Source organism: Pristiophorus japonicus, chromosome 12 (genome assembly GCF_044704955.1).
Source record: "Pristiophorus japonicus isolate sPriJap1 chromosome 12, sPriJap1.hap1, whole genome shotgun sequence".
Taxonomy (NCBI): domain Eukaryota; kingdom Metazoa; phylum Chordata; class Chondrichthyes; family Pristiophoridae; genus Pristiophorus; species Pristiophorus japonicus.
Window position 1 is genome coordinate 97,953,766 of NC_091988.1, and position 15,110 is coordinate 97,968,875.

General features: G+C 51.3%; 1 protein-coding gene across 1 annotated transcript in view; it reads right to left on the reverse strand.

Moving 5' to 3' along the window:
• Window positions 1-15,110, reverse strand: part of LOC139276824 (cadherin-related family member 4-like) — a 134,164-nt gene that overhangs the window by 36,530 nt on the left and 82,524 nt on the right. The window contains exons 15-17 of the mRNA XM_070894822.1: window positions 13,451-13,592; window positions 10,144-10,370; window positions 7,514-7,653 (exon numbers count right to left, since the gene is read on the reverse strand). Coding sequence (XP_070750923.1) covers window positions 7,514-7,653; window positions 10,144-10,370; window positions 13,451-13,592 — 509 coding nt within the window. The remainder of the gene's footprint in view (window positions 1-7,513; window positions 7,654-10,143; window positions 10,371-13,450; window positions 13,593-15,110) is intronic.

Genomic DNA, 15,110 nt, shown 5'->3' on the forward strand with positions numbered 1-15,110 from the left:
CAGGGTGACACAGTCCCAGAGACACAGGGTAACACAGTCCCCCAGACTCAGGGTGACACACTCCCCCAGACTCAGGGTAACACAGTCCCCCAGACACAGGGTAACACAGCTCCAGAATCAGGGTAACAGTCCCCCTCACACAGGGTAACAGAGTCCCAGAGACACAGGGTGACGCAGTCCACCAGACACAGGGTAACACAGTCCCAGAGACACAGGGTAACACAGTCCTAGAGACACAGGGTAACACAGTCCCCCAGACACAGGGTAACACAGTCCGAGAGACACAGGGTAACACAGTCCCCCATATACTGGGTAACACAGTCCCCCATACACAGGGTAACACAGTCCCCCAGACTCAGGGTAACACAGTCTCAGAGACACAGGGTAACACAGTCCCAGAGACACAGGGTGACACAGTCCCCCAGACACGAGGTAACACAGTCCCAGAGACACAGGGTAACACAGTCCCCCAAACACAGGGTAAAACAGTCCCCCAGACACAGGTTAACACAGTCCCAGAGACACAGGGTAACATAGTCCCCAGACACAGGATAACACAGTCCCCCAGACTCAAGGTAACACAGTCCCCCATACTCAGGGTAACACAGTCCCCCAGACACAGGTTAACACAGTCCCTCAGACACAGGGTAACACAGTCCTAGAGACACAGGGTAACACAGTCCCCCATATACTGGGTAACACAGTCCCCCATACACAGGGTAACACAGTCCCCCAGACGCAGGGTAACACAGTCCTAGAGACACAGGGTAACACAGTCCCCCAGACACAGGGTAACACAGTCCTCGAGAAACAGGATGACACTGTCCCAGAGACAAAGGGTAACACAGTCCCAGAGACACAGGGTAACACAGTCCCCCAGACACAGCGTAACACAGTCCTAGAGAAACAGGGTGACACAGTCCCAGAGACAGAGGTTAACACACTCCCAGAGACACAGGGTGACAGAGTACCAGAGACACAGGGTAACACAGTCCCAGAGACACAGGGTGACACAGTCCCAGAGACATAGGGTAACACAGTCCCAGAGACACAGGGTAATACAGTCCCCTAGACACAGGATAACACAGCCCCAGAGACAAAGGGTAACACAGCCACAGAGACACAGGGTAACACTGACCGAGAGACACAGGGTAACACAGTCCCCCAGACACAGGGTAACACAGTACCCCACACCGAGGGTAATACAGCCCCAGGTGCAGGGAAACACAGTCCCCCAGACATAGGGTAACACAGTCCTAGAGCCACAGGGTAACACACCCCAGAGACACAGGGTAACACAGCCCCAGAGACACAAGGTAACACAGCCCTAGAGACACAGGATAACACAGTCCCAGAGACACAGGGTAACACAGTCCTCCAGACACAGGGTAACACAGCCCCAGAGACACAGGCTAACACAGTACCCCAGACACAGGCTAACACAGTCCCCCAGACACAGGGTAACACAATCCCAGAGACACAGCTTACACAGTCCCAGAGACACAGGGTAACACAGTCCCCCAAACACAGGGTAAAACAGTCCCCTAGACACAGGGTAACACAGTCCCAGAGACACAGGGTAACACAGTCCCCCAGACTCAGGGTAACACAGTCCCCCAGACACAGGGTAACACAGCCCCAGACTCAGGGTAACAGTCCCCCACACACAGGGTAACACAGCCCCAGAGACACAGGGTAACACAGTATCCCAGACACAGGCTAACACAGTTCCCCCAGACACAGAGTAACACAGTCCCAGAGACACAGGTTACACAGTCCTAGAGACACAGGGTAACACAGTCCCCCAGACACAGGGTAAAACAGTCCCCCAGACACAGGGTAACACAGTCCCAGAGACACAGGGTAACACAGTCCCCCAGACTCAGGGTAACACAGTCCCCCAGACTCAGGGTAACACAGTCCCCCAGACACAGGGTAACACAGTCCCCCAGACACAGGGTAACACAGCCCCAGAATCAGGGTAACAGTCCCCCTCACACAGGGTAACAGAGTCCCAGAGACACAGGGTGACACAGTCCACCAGACACAGGGCAACACAGTCCCAGAGACACAGGGTAACACAGTCCCAGAGACACATGGTGACACAGTCCCCCAGACACGAGGTAACACAGTCCCAGAGACACAGGGTAACACAGTCCCCCAAACACAGGGTAAAACAGTCTCCCAGACACAGGTTAACACAGTCCCAGAGACATAGGGTAACACAGTCCCCAGACACAGGATAACACAGTCCCCCAGACTCAGGGTAACACAGTCCCCCAGACTCAGGGAAACACAGTCCCAGAGACACAGGATAACACAGTCCCCCAAACACTGGGTAACACAGTCCCCCATACACAGGATAACATAGTCCCAGAGACACAGGGTAACACAGTCGCCCATACACAGTGTAACACAGTCCTCCAGACACAGGATAACACAGTCCTAGAGACACAGGGTAACACAGTCCTAGAGACACAGGGTAACACAGTCCCCTAGACACAGGATAACACAGCCCCAGAGACACAGGGTAACACAGTCCCCCAAACACAGGGTAAAACAGTCCCTCAGACACAGGGTAACACAGTCCCAGCGACACAGGGTAACACAGTACCCCAGACCCAGGGTAATACAGCCCCAGGTTCAGGGAAACACAGTCCCCCAGACACAGGGTAACACAGTCCCAGAGACACAGGGTAACACAGTCCCCCAGACTCAGGGTAACACATTCCCCCAGACACAGGGGAATACAGCCCCAGAGACACAGGGTAACACAGTCCTCCATACACAGGGTAACACATTCCCCCAGACACAGGGGAACACAGCCCCAGAGACAGGGTAACACAGTCCCCCATACACAGGGTAACACAGTCCCAGATACACAGGGTAACACAGTCCCCCAGACACATGGTAATACAGTCCCAGAGACACAGGGTAACACAGTCCCAGAGACACAGGGTAACACAGACACAGAGAAACAGGGTAACACAGTCCCCCAGACTCAGGGTAACACAGTGCCCCAGACACAGGGTAACACAACCCCAGACTCAGGGTAACAGTCCCCCACACACAGGGTAACACAGTCCCAGAGACACAGGATAACACAGTCCTCCAGACAAAGGGTAACACAGACCCATAGACACAGGGTAACACAGTCCCCCAGACTCAGGCTAACACAGTCCCAGAGACACGGGGTAACACAGCCCCAGACACAGGGTAACACATTCCCCCAGACTCAGAGTAACACAGTCCCAGAGACACAGAGTAACACAGTCCCAGAGACACAGGGTAACACAGTCCCCCAGACTCAGGGTAACACAGTCCCCCAGACACAGGGTAACACAGCCCCAGACTCAGGGTAACAGTCCCCCACACACAGGGTAACACAGTCCCAGAGACACAGGATAACACAGTCCTCCAGACAAAGGGTAACACAGACCCAGAGACACAGGGTAACACAGTCCCCCAAACACAGGGTAAAACAGTCCCCCAGACACAGGGTAACACAGTCCCAGAGATACAGGATAACACAGTCCTCCAGACACACTGTAACAGAGTCACAGAGACACAGGATAACACAGTGCTCCAGACACAGGGTAACACAGTCACCCAGACTCAGGGTAACACAGTCCCAGAGTCACAGGATAACACAGTCCTCCAGACACAGGGTAACACAGTCCCCCAGACTCAGGGTAACACAGTCCATCAGACACAGGGTAACACAGCCCCAGACACAGGGTAACAGTCCCCCACACACAGGGTAACACAGTCCCAGAGACACAGGGTAACACAGTCCCCCAGTCACAGGGTAACACAGTCCCAGAGACACAGGGTAACACAGTCCCAGAGATACAGGATAACACAGTCCTCCAGACACACTGTAACAGAGTCACAGAGACACAGGATAACACAGTGCTCCAGACACAGGTTAACAGTCACCCAGACTCAGGGTAACACAGTCCCAGAGTCACAGGATAACACAGTCCTCCAGACACAGGGTAACACAGTCCCCCAGACTCAGGGTAACACAGTCCCCCAGACACAGGGTAAGACAGACCCAGACACAGGGTAACAGTCCCCCACACACAGGGTAACACAGTCCCAGAGACACAGGATAACACAGTCCTCCAGACAAAGGGTAACACAGACCCAGAGACACAGGGTAACACAGTCCCCCAGACTCAGGCTAACATAGTTCCAGAGACACAGGGTAACACAGTTCCAGATACACAGGATAACATAGTCCTCCAGACACAGGGTAACACTGTCCCCCAGACTCAGGCTAACACAGTCCCAGAGACACAGGATAACACAGTTTTCCACACACAGGGTAACACAGTCCCCTAGACTCAGGGTAACACAGTCCCCCAGACTCAGGGTAACACCGTTCAGAGACACAGGTTAACACAGCCCCAGACACAGGGTAACACAGTCCCAGAGACACAGGATTACACAGTCCCCCAGACACAGGGTAACACCGTCCCAGAGACACGGGGTAACACAGCCCCAGACACAGGGTAACACAGTCCCAGAGACACAGGATAACACAGTCCTCCAGACACAGGGTAACACATTCCCCCAGACACAGGATAACACAGTCCCCCAGCACGGGATAACACAATCCCCCAGACACAGGGTAACACAGTCCCCCAGACACAGGGTAACACATTCCCCCAGACACAGGGGAACACAGCCCCAGAGACACAGGGTAACACAGTCCCCCATACACAGGGTAACACAGTCCCAGATACACAGGGTAACACAGTCCCCCAGACACATGGTAACACAGTCCCAGAGACACAGGGTAACACAGTCCCAGAGACACAGGGTAACACAGTCCCCCAGACACATGATAGCACAGTCCCAGGGACACAGGGTAACACAGTCCCAGAGACACAGGGTAACACAGCCCCAGAGACACAGGGTAACACAGTCCCCCAGACACATGATAGCACAGTCCCAGGGACACAGGGTAACACAGTCCCCCAGACACAGGGTAACACACTCCCCCAGACACAGGGTAACACAGTCCCAGAGGCACAGGGTAACACACTCCCCCAGACACAGAGTAACACAGCCCCGCAGACACAGGATAACATCCGGAGGAACGTTGGAACTAGGGAGCGGGTTAACTGCCATAATTTGCGCAATAAATTTTCAGAATCTAAACATCGGAAATGTGTGATTTCTGCTGTTTGCCGTTTTTCTCTGAGTTCCAGGGGACCAGTGGAACCTCTCAGGAATTTCGGGGCTTGGAAAACATGTAATTTCCCAGCGACAGAGTCACTGGTCCCATTACATTCAATGCCTGAGTTCCCACTGCTGGGACTGTGTGGAATCTGCCAGCAGTCAATCACTAAGAATCATTGTTAGCAAGGATATGCAACGTGGCCCGAGGGAACTGAGCAGAGGCAGCGGTGAGGTCAGGGACAGCCTAGTCCCAGCTTGTGTTCACGGACAGCTGATTGACCCTGTGGATGTGGTTTGGTTTCCTACCTGTCCGGCAGCAAGTGCCGAGATCCCTTACCCTGCGGGAGTGCCTGTTTGGAACACCAGGTCCTGCAAAGATTCGCGCATCAGTAACTCATCCGTGAAGTAAATAAAGGACATAAAAGAAATAACTCCAATATATTGACACGTTCTTCAGTGCAACACATTCATCATCATCATCATCATCATCATTATAGGCGGTCGCTCGAACGAGGATGACTTGCTTCCACAAGAGTTCACAGATGTTTCAATGAAGGACTCGATGTTCCAGTCCTGAACTCCAATTGAGGGGGTGGAAGATGCCTGTGCGTGGATTTTTTTAATGTGTGGTGACCGTTGCACATCAGCCACCACACGGGCTTGACAGAGCTAGGTCTTGGTCCAGTGGCAAGGGTTATCCAAGACGACTGGAGACTTGATCTGCTGCACAGACCTAGTGCGCACACATATCGCAGTGTGGGCTGGCCCGTGCTGCCCCTGGGCCCTCGGCTCTACTTGGCCCCATACGCTTATTCGCCGCACCTCCGCCACGATCATTCGCCGCTCCTCCGCCACAAACATTCGCCGAACCTCCGCCACGATCTCTCGCCGCTCCTCTGCATAAATACACTCGCCGCACCCCCGTCACATTACTCAGTTATACACTGCCATTTTACACTCTCGCTAAACAAACCCTCTCTTACACACCTCACCGGGCTCCATACAGAAAGCGAAAAAGCGAATGGATGAGCTCACGATACAACTACAAGTAGTTAAGAAACAAGGGGATTGGGCAGAAGCCCCATAGGCACGTGAATTAATTCGCTCCTGCTCCAGATTTACTTTGATGTCTCTCCTACTCGATTGAAGCTTTGCATGAACTCAATTCAGTGGTAACACTCCCGTCTCTGAGTCAGAAGATTGTGGGATCAAGCCCCCATTCAGGACCTGAGCGCATAGTTCAGGCTGATGCTCCAGTGCAGTACCGAGGGAGTGCCGCACTGTCAGAGGGGCAGCACAGAGGGAGCGCTGCACTGTGAGAGGGGCAGTACTGAGGGAGCGCCTGCATTGTCAGAGGGGCAGTACTGAGGGAGCACTGCACTGTCAGAGGGGCAGTACTGAGGGCGCGCTGCACTGTCGGAGGGGCAGTACTGAGGGAGCACTGCACTGTCAGAGGGGCAGCACAGAGGGAGCGCTGCACTGTCGGAGGAGCACTACTGAGGGAGCGCCGCACTGTCAGAGGGGCAGTACTAAGGGAACGCTGCACTGATAGAGGGGCAGTATTGATGGAGCGCTGCATGTCGGAGGGGCAGGACTGAGGGAGCACTGCACTGTCGGAGGTAGAGTCCTGAGGGAGCGCTGCACTGTCAGAGGGGCAGCACAGAGGGAGCGCTGCACTGTCGGAGGAGCAGTACTGAGGGAGCACTGCACTGATAGAGGGGCAGTATTGATGGAGCGCTGCACTGTCGGAGGGGCAGTACTGAGGGAGCGCTGCACTGTCGGAGGAGCAGTACTGAGGGAGCACTGCACTGTCGGAGAAGCAGTACTGAGGGAGCGCTACACGGTCAGAGGGGCAGTACTGAGGGAGCGCTGCACTGTCGGAGGTAGAGTCCTGAGGGAGCGCTGCACTGTCAGAGGGGCAGTACTGAGGGAGCGCTGCACGGTCAGAGGGGCAGTACTGAGGGAGTTAAATGGAGCTTCTTTCCGTTGGTTTAGCTGGATGCTAATAAGTGACCTCATGACTCGATTGGAAGGAGAGCTGGGACTTTTCCCAGTGTCCTGGCCAATATATCCCCTCAAACCACACCAAAAAACCAGAGTAACTGGGGCTGCTGTTGCGTGGTAGCTCGTGGGGCCCTCCTGTATGCAAAGCAATTGTTTACAGAACAGCAGTAGTCCTTTAGACGCAAAGTGCTTTTGGACATTACCGAGAGTTGTGCTAAGGCCTATTAAATGTTAACCTCTGTGGGCCTTGCCCCCTTTTCTATAAAAGGATGGTCTGCCCCACCCCCAACTCCTGCCTCAGTGTGTGACGGCACCTCACCTTGAGCGGCAGTTCCACAGCAGCACTGCCAACACTACAGCGGCCAGTGTTGAGACCAGTGTCAGGACCACCATAAACCAGGCCTCAGGCTTCCAGTATTTATTCAGCACCATCACTGTTTTGTGGACCGGTCTTCTTGTCTGTAAAACAAGAGTGCAGAGGGTACAAACAACTCATTTCCTTATCTCCTTCCTCCACATTGTTGGTATAGGCTCCTCACCCTCTCCCCTCCCCTCCCCTTCACCCAGCGGGCTCCTATGGCCTATGGCCCACTCTCCTTGTCTTGCTTCCCCTCTATTTGCCAAAAGATCTTGACCACTCGCTGAGATTCCATTCCAGAGGCACGAGTCCATCTCTGAGCACCTCGCCCCAAAGTGGCCGTGTGAGCCCAGATTGTGAGTGCTGCCAGACTATTTGACTGTGTGGGGCACTCATTCATTCATTCATAGTCAGTCCCTCGGAATCGAGGCTTCCACTCTAAACATGAGTCCTTAGGTGGCTGAACAGTCCAATACGAGAACCACAGTCCCTATCACAGGTGGGACAGATAGTCGTTGAGGGAAAGGGAGGGTGGGACTGGTTTCCCACACGCTCTTTCCGCTGCCTGCGCTTGATTTCTGCATGCTCTCGACGATGAGACTCGAGGTGCTCAGCACCCTCCCGGATGCGCTTCCTCCACTTAGGGTGGTCTTTGGCCAGGGACTCCTAGTGGGGATGTTCCACTTTATCAGGGAGGCTTTGAGGGTGTCCCTGTAATGTTTCCTTTGCCCACCAGCCTGTCCTCGCTGCACAGCACTGCCCCCCCAGTCATCAAGATCCATGGCGCGGCCTTGGACAACGTGGACCATTTCCCATAGCTCGGGAGCCTCTTATCAACAAGAGCAGACATTGTGAGGCACTACACCTAAGCCTAATGCACTCTTTGCCTGATGTCAATACACACGTGCACTCTCCAGTAGTGGGCACTCGACAGTGTTTGCAGATGGCAGGCCAACTGTGTTGTCCAGCCGGGATCGGCTAGCTCAGTACGAGCTGCAGGTCTATCCTGGGACCTGCCTCGTCTCTGCGGCTCAGGACAACACTATACAGTGCACTTCCTCACCGAACCATGAATTAAATACACAGGATGCCCCTTGGGGGCAAGCTGATTATATTGTACCCTAACTCATCTGTGGAATATGTGACTGGGGAGTTATTTTACATGGCTCGATCCACAGTGTGAAAGTGTAAGTTGCCATAGGAACGTCATAATTACTGGCGAAAAGGTCACAGTCCATCTAGTTCACCTTCTACCACCCTGGCAGTGGGATGATACAACAATAATGGAAATTGTTGACTAATCACAGCGATCAGTCTCTATCAATGAGTCTACAACAGACTCAGACACAAGGAGGAACACCCCACTGGTGGCAAAAACGTAAGAACTCAAGAAATAGGAGCAGGAGTTGGCCATGTGGCCCCTCGAGCCTGCTCCACCATTCAATATGATCCTGGCTGATCTGATTGTGGACTCAGCTCCACTTCCCCGCCCGCTCCCCATAACCCTTCACTCCCCTATAGTTCAAAAGGCGTTGGGAACCGTGGCGAAGAAATGCGATAAAGCCAGAGGACAGGCAGTGTCGCCATAGGCTGAGGTTAACTCCCGCCATGGGAGCACGTTATTTTGGCACAGCCTGCGACGTTAAATTAGTGCAGCGCAGAATCTCCCACGCCACGCTCAGGTCAAAGGTCAGGTCTAAAGCACCCGTGCGCCCTTCTAAGGAAATCGACATTTATCAAACTGAAGTGTGATGTTTCTGGTTATGTTTCTCGTGTTTTGTAGGTCAACAGAGAGACTGTGCAAGATCATTCAAAGCCTGAAGATATACCAAGCTGTCAGATTTGAATGCATCCTGCAGTTTAGCTGAAATCTATGTTTAATTCACCCTCAAATCCTCAGCTGGCTAATTTGTCAACTACAATCAAAATAAAGTCATCATGAACTGATTAAATGACTGGGTGGAATTATTCTCGCAGTTTGAGGTTGCAAATCCTTGAAAGTTCGGAAAACTCATGCTACATGTGTCAGAAAATTCCTGATTACGCCATCCACTGCAAACAAGGCCACATTATCTGAGACAGTGCTCAGTGTGGAATGCACACTGTCACAGGGCCTGGGTGCGGTTGGGCTGCATACACTCTGCACAGTTAATGAAGAGATCTATGGATCGCCGTCGCTTTCTCCCGCCTCTCGCGCTGTCAACGGCTGCACGCACGGGCGTGCTTTGGGGAGGGCAGTCAGAGGAGCGCCCACGTCCAAAATCACTCAGCCTGCGTCAATTCGTCATTGCACGCTCTGGATCGTTCAAATAATAGAGGCGACGCAGGCAACAGTGGCGCTGCTGACCTGCCCAATATGGTGGCCGCGCGTTCCGTGCCGGACCTGGACAGAAGCGAGGAGGCCGCCATCTTTTCTTCAAACCTGGCTTTAACAACCGGCACCAAAGGTTTCCATTTCTAGACCCTCAGGCCCAAAGTCACCTGTTCCCCCACTTACCACCTCGTGATGTTATTCAGATACTATACAGCAAAATGTTATGTTCTGAAAGAAATCTCTCCAGCCTGTGGTAGGCCCGGTTTCCTGCACTTACGGTTGACAGTGTGGTGGTAGGCGGCACTGTGGTTGTCCAAGGAACAACGTGGACAATGACAATCACCGTGGTCGTCTGCTGAAGCTTTGAATTAGCGGTGTTAACGTCGGCGACTTGAATTTGGATCCCAAAGGTCGTTGGGTCAAAGATCCCATCCAGATTGTATGAAAAGATGTTTCTCGAGTATAAGGAACTCCCCAGAGAAATGAAGCGGCTGTTTATATTTCCTGGTGGGAAAAATAGGTTGATTAAATGTCAGCGTCTGACAGTGTGACAAGCTGTATGTGGGGCAAGGCCCAGCCCTCAGTGAAAAGGCAAATACCTTTGACCTGTGGGTGGGACTGAAACCCAGCCCCTGTGGTGTGTCACCCCCCCAATACTCGGCCAACGGTGGAAGGGGCATTGGCAGTGAATGCCACCTCTTGCCACTTGTACCCTGCCTGTGGGCAGGTGAAGAAAGCCCCAGGCTAGAGATTTGGATCTGGCACAGCGAGCCTGTACCAACCTGCCTGAGGCACTGGGGCGGGCGGGAGGGGGGGGAGTGGTGGGGCGGGACACAATTGAAGCTTCTCCGGTAACCCACACTGATCTAAACTCCACTGCCACAAAGGAAGAGAGAACCTGCATTTATCTAACTCCTCAGGACATCCCAAAGCACTTTACAGGCAATTAAGTACTTTTGGAGTGCAGTCACTGTTAAAATGTAGGAAATGCCGCAGCCAATTTATACAAAGCAAACTCCCACAAACAGCAATAATGAGCAGATAATCCGTTTTCAGTGATGTTAGTTTAGGGAGAAATATTGGCCAGGATACCAGGGAGAACTTAAATGCTCTTCTTCCAATAATACCGTGGGATCATTGACATCCACCAGTGTGGACAGACAAGTGTGGGGGGAGGTTTTAGTTTAACATTTCTCCTGAAAGTAAGCACCTCCGACAGTGCAGCTCTCCCTCAGCACTGCACAGGAGGGTCAACATAGATTGTGAGGTCATGTCTCTGGAGTGGTACTTGAACCCACGGCCTTTTGACTCAGATGAGAGTGCTACCCACTGAGCCACGACTGGCACCGAACCTCCCCAACACTGTAAATGGGAATGATCCCAGCGCTCAAACTAATTACAGAATTGCTGCAGCCCGAAGGAGTAACTGCAGCACTGTAGAATCACCTGGTCCTTGCACTCGTAAAGTCTCAAAGTGTCGGGATAAATAGAAACATAGAAGGATAGAAAATAGGTGCAGGAGTAGGCCATTCGGCTCTACGAGTCTGCACCACCAGTCAATAAGATCATGGCTGATCATTCCTTCAGTATCCCTTTCCTGCTTTCTCTCCACACCCTTTGATCTCTTTAGCTGCAAGGGCCATATCTAACTCCCTCTTGAATATACCCAATGAACTGGCATCAACAACTCTCTGCGGCAGGGATTTCCACAGGTTCACAATTCTCTGAGCTAAGAAATTTCTCCTCATCTCGGTCCTAAATGGCTTACCCCTTATCCTAAAACTATGTCCCCTGGTTCTGGACTTCCCCAACATCGGGAACATTCTTCCCGCATCTAACCTGTCCAGTCCCGTCAGAATCTTGTACGTTGCTATGAGATCCCCTCTCATCCTTCTAAACTCCAGTGTATAAAGGCCCAGTTGATCCAGTCTCTCCTCATATGTCAGTCCAGCCATCCCGAGAATCAGTCTGGTGAACCTTCGCTGCACTCCCTCAATAGCAAGAACATCCTTCCTCAGATTAGGAGACCAAAACTGAACACAATATTCCAGGTGAGGCCTCACCAAGGCCATGTACAACTGCAGCAAGACCTCCCTGCTCCCATACTCAAATCCCCTAGCTATGAAGGCCAACATACCATTTGCCTTCTTCACCGCCTGCTGTACCTGCATGCCAACTTTCAATGACTGATGTACTATGACACCCAGGTCTCGTTGCACCTCCCTCTTTCCTAATCTGCCGCCATTCAGATAATATTCTGCCTTCGTGTTTTTGCCCCCAAAGTGGATAACCTCACATTTATCCACATTATACTGCATCTGCCATGCATTTGCCCATTCACCTAACCTGTCCAAGTCACCCTGCAGCCTTTTACCGTCCTCCTCACAGCTCACACAGCCACCCAGCTTAGTGTCGTCTGCAAACTTGGAGATATTACACTCAATTCCTTCATCTAAATCATTAATGTATATTGTAAAGAACTGGGGTCCCAGCACTGAGCCCTGCGGTACTCCACCAGGTTCATTCTCTGGTTGGCAATCAGTAACTAGTGGGGTGCTGCAGGGATCAGTGCTGGGACCCCAACTATTTACAATCTATATTAACGACTTGGATTGAAGGGACTGAGTGTAACGTAGCCAAGTTTGCTGACAATACAAAGATAGGAGGAAAAGCAATGTGTGAGGAGGACACACAAAATCTGCAAAAGGACATATACAGGCTAAGTGAGTGGGCAAAAATTTGGCAGATGGAGTATAATGTTGGAAAGTGTGAGGTCATGCACTTTGGTAGAAAAAAATCAAAGAACAAGTTATTATTTAAATGGAGAAAGATTGCAAAGTGCTGCAGTACAGCTGGACCTGGGGTTACTTGTTTATGAAACACAAAAGGTTAGTATGCAGGTACAGCAAGTGATCAGGAAGGCCAATGGTATCTTGGCCTTTATTGCAAAGGGGATGGAGTATAAAAGCAGGATAGTCTCGCTACAGTTATACAGGGTATTGGTGAGGCCACACCTGGAATACTACGTTTTACTTTCCATAAGAAAGGATATACTTGCTTTGGAGGCAGTTCAGAGAAGGTTCACTCGGTTAGTTCCAGAGATGAGGGGGTGACTTATGAGGAAAGGTTGAGTAGGTTGAGCCTCTACTCATTGGAATTCAGAAGAATGAGAGGTGACTTTATTGAGACGTATAAGATTATGAGGGGGCTTGACAAGGTGGATGCAGAGAGGATGTTTCCACTGATGGGGGAGACTAGAACTAGAGGGCATGATCTTAGAATAAGGGGCCGCCCATTTAAAACTGAGATGAGGAGGAATTTCTTCTCTCAGCGGGTTGTAAATCTGTGGAATTTGCTGCCTCAGAGTGGAAGCTGGGACATTGAATAAATTTAAGACAGAGATAGACAGTTTCTTAACCGATAAGGGAATAAGGGGTTGTGGGGAGCGGGCAGGGAGGTGGACCTGAGTCCATGATCAGATCAGCCATGATCGTATTAAATGGCGGAGCAGACTCGAGTGGCCTTATACTCTGCTCCTATTTCTTATGTTCTTATATTCTTATGTTCTTATAAACAGATCTTACCACCAACTATTGTATAGATGAGGTGCTCAGAGTCCTTGTCAGTACAGGACAGTGTAACGATGGGAATGTTTTCCGCACTTGTAGAGTAGATCGTTTCCTCAAAGTAGGGAGGGCTACAGACTGGAGGAACATCATCCACATTCTGTAAGTACAGAGCACATCTTTCACAACTGTCCTGCCATTGTTGTTCTGTATCACCAAGGCCTGTGTAAGGGCCGCCAGTGGGTCCATGGGTCAATTTCCACACCTTAGCTTCCCACTGTTACTGACCATCACAGTGTCCTCTTGGCTACAATGCTAAAATAAAAGCTACCACAAAGCAAACTTTCCAATTCAACTTTATACATCTATCCATCAAATATGACATCAAGAAATCAACTCATCACCCTTTTGCATTCCCTTAGTGACTGTCTTATGTGTGTCTTTGCCTATCCAACCTTGAGCAGCCGGTGCCTGGCAGCATGAAATTGAGTGACGCTTCCTCCTCCTCCTCCTCCCCCCTCTTTCTCCACCCCCTCCTCCTCCGCTCTTTCATCATCTCCATCTCATTTCTTGGATGTGCGTGAAATGAGAAGCAAGAGGTGTGTGCGAGAAGGAGGGTAATGTATGAGGATACCAGCATCTTATATCCTTTCAGCCCCACCGCTGGCCAAGGGCTCAGCCATGCCGCTGCCAAGAATGGCCAGCACCGTCTCCGGCAAGGGGGTGAGGTGAGACTCAGAATGGGAGGTGTGCCTCGAGTTTGATACAGATTGTTGGTAGGTGAGTGATTCTTGGGGGGGGCTGGGGGTCGTGCATTGAGCAGTATGTGAAGCCAGTGGTGCAGTTGGTGGAGACGGCTTGTGAAGATGCATTCACTGACCTTGACCATTGGTCTGAGGTCATGAAGCTTCTTTGGGCACTGGAGCCAAGTGGTGGGGGAGACACTGTTGGCAGTGACAGCCTCAGTGATCTGGTCCCACATCCTGGCCCCTGTAGGTAGAGGACCTCTATTGCAGTGTTGACCCTCTGCACAAAGCTGGAGTGCTGCATGCGAGATCCTGGGTGCCCCTTCCCTGTCTTGCTGAGCCATTTGTGTTAGTGCTGAAGCACTTTTAGCAATTTTTCAGTGCGGAAGGCAGTTCAGCTTTGAAAGCTGAAGACTCCCATTTGGGAATTCTTTACAATGTTAATTTCTTTCAGAAGACAGTTTAGCTGTAAGAGCTAAAACCTGCCTATTTTTACATGATTTGTATTTTTTCCATTTCAGAAGGCAGTTCCCCTTTAAGGGACTGAACTGCTTTCTGCAATGGCAGCCTTGCTTTAAGAGAAGACTGTTCTTGCTGCAATTGACACTATGACCACACTACATTGGGGCCTCCTGCTGGGACTAACACCACCAGAACAGCATTGTTAATTAGCCATTAGCGCCAATTAACCGGTCCTGCCAATGCCATCATTTTCGGCACCATTACATCGACCCACAGGTTTTGACCGATATCGAATTTCTAGGCCCTTATCTTTAGAGACAATTATTCACAGGTGTAATGTATTTGCTTCATGGGTTCTTTGCTTAAGAATTTATAGCAACACATTGCTATTAAGAACTAGTTGGTTTTATTAGCAAAAGGTTTAACAATCACACTACACATTACAGTTCATCCACCAGCAGGGCTGGATT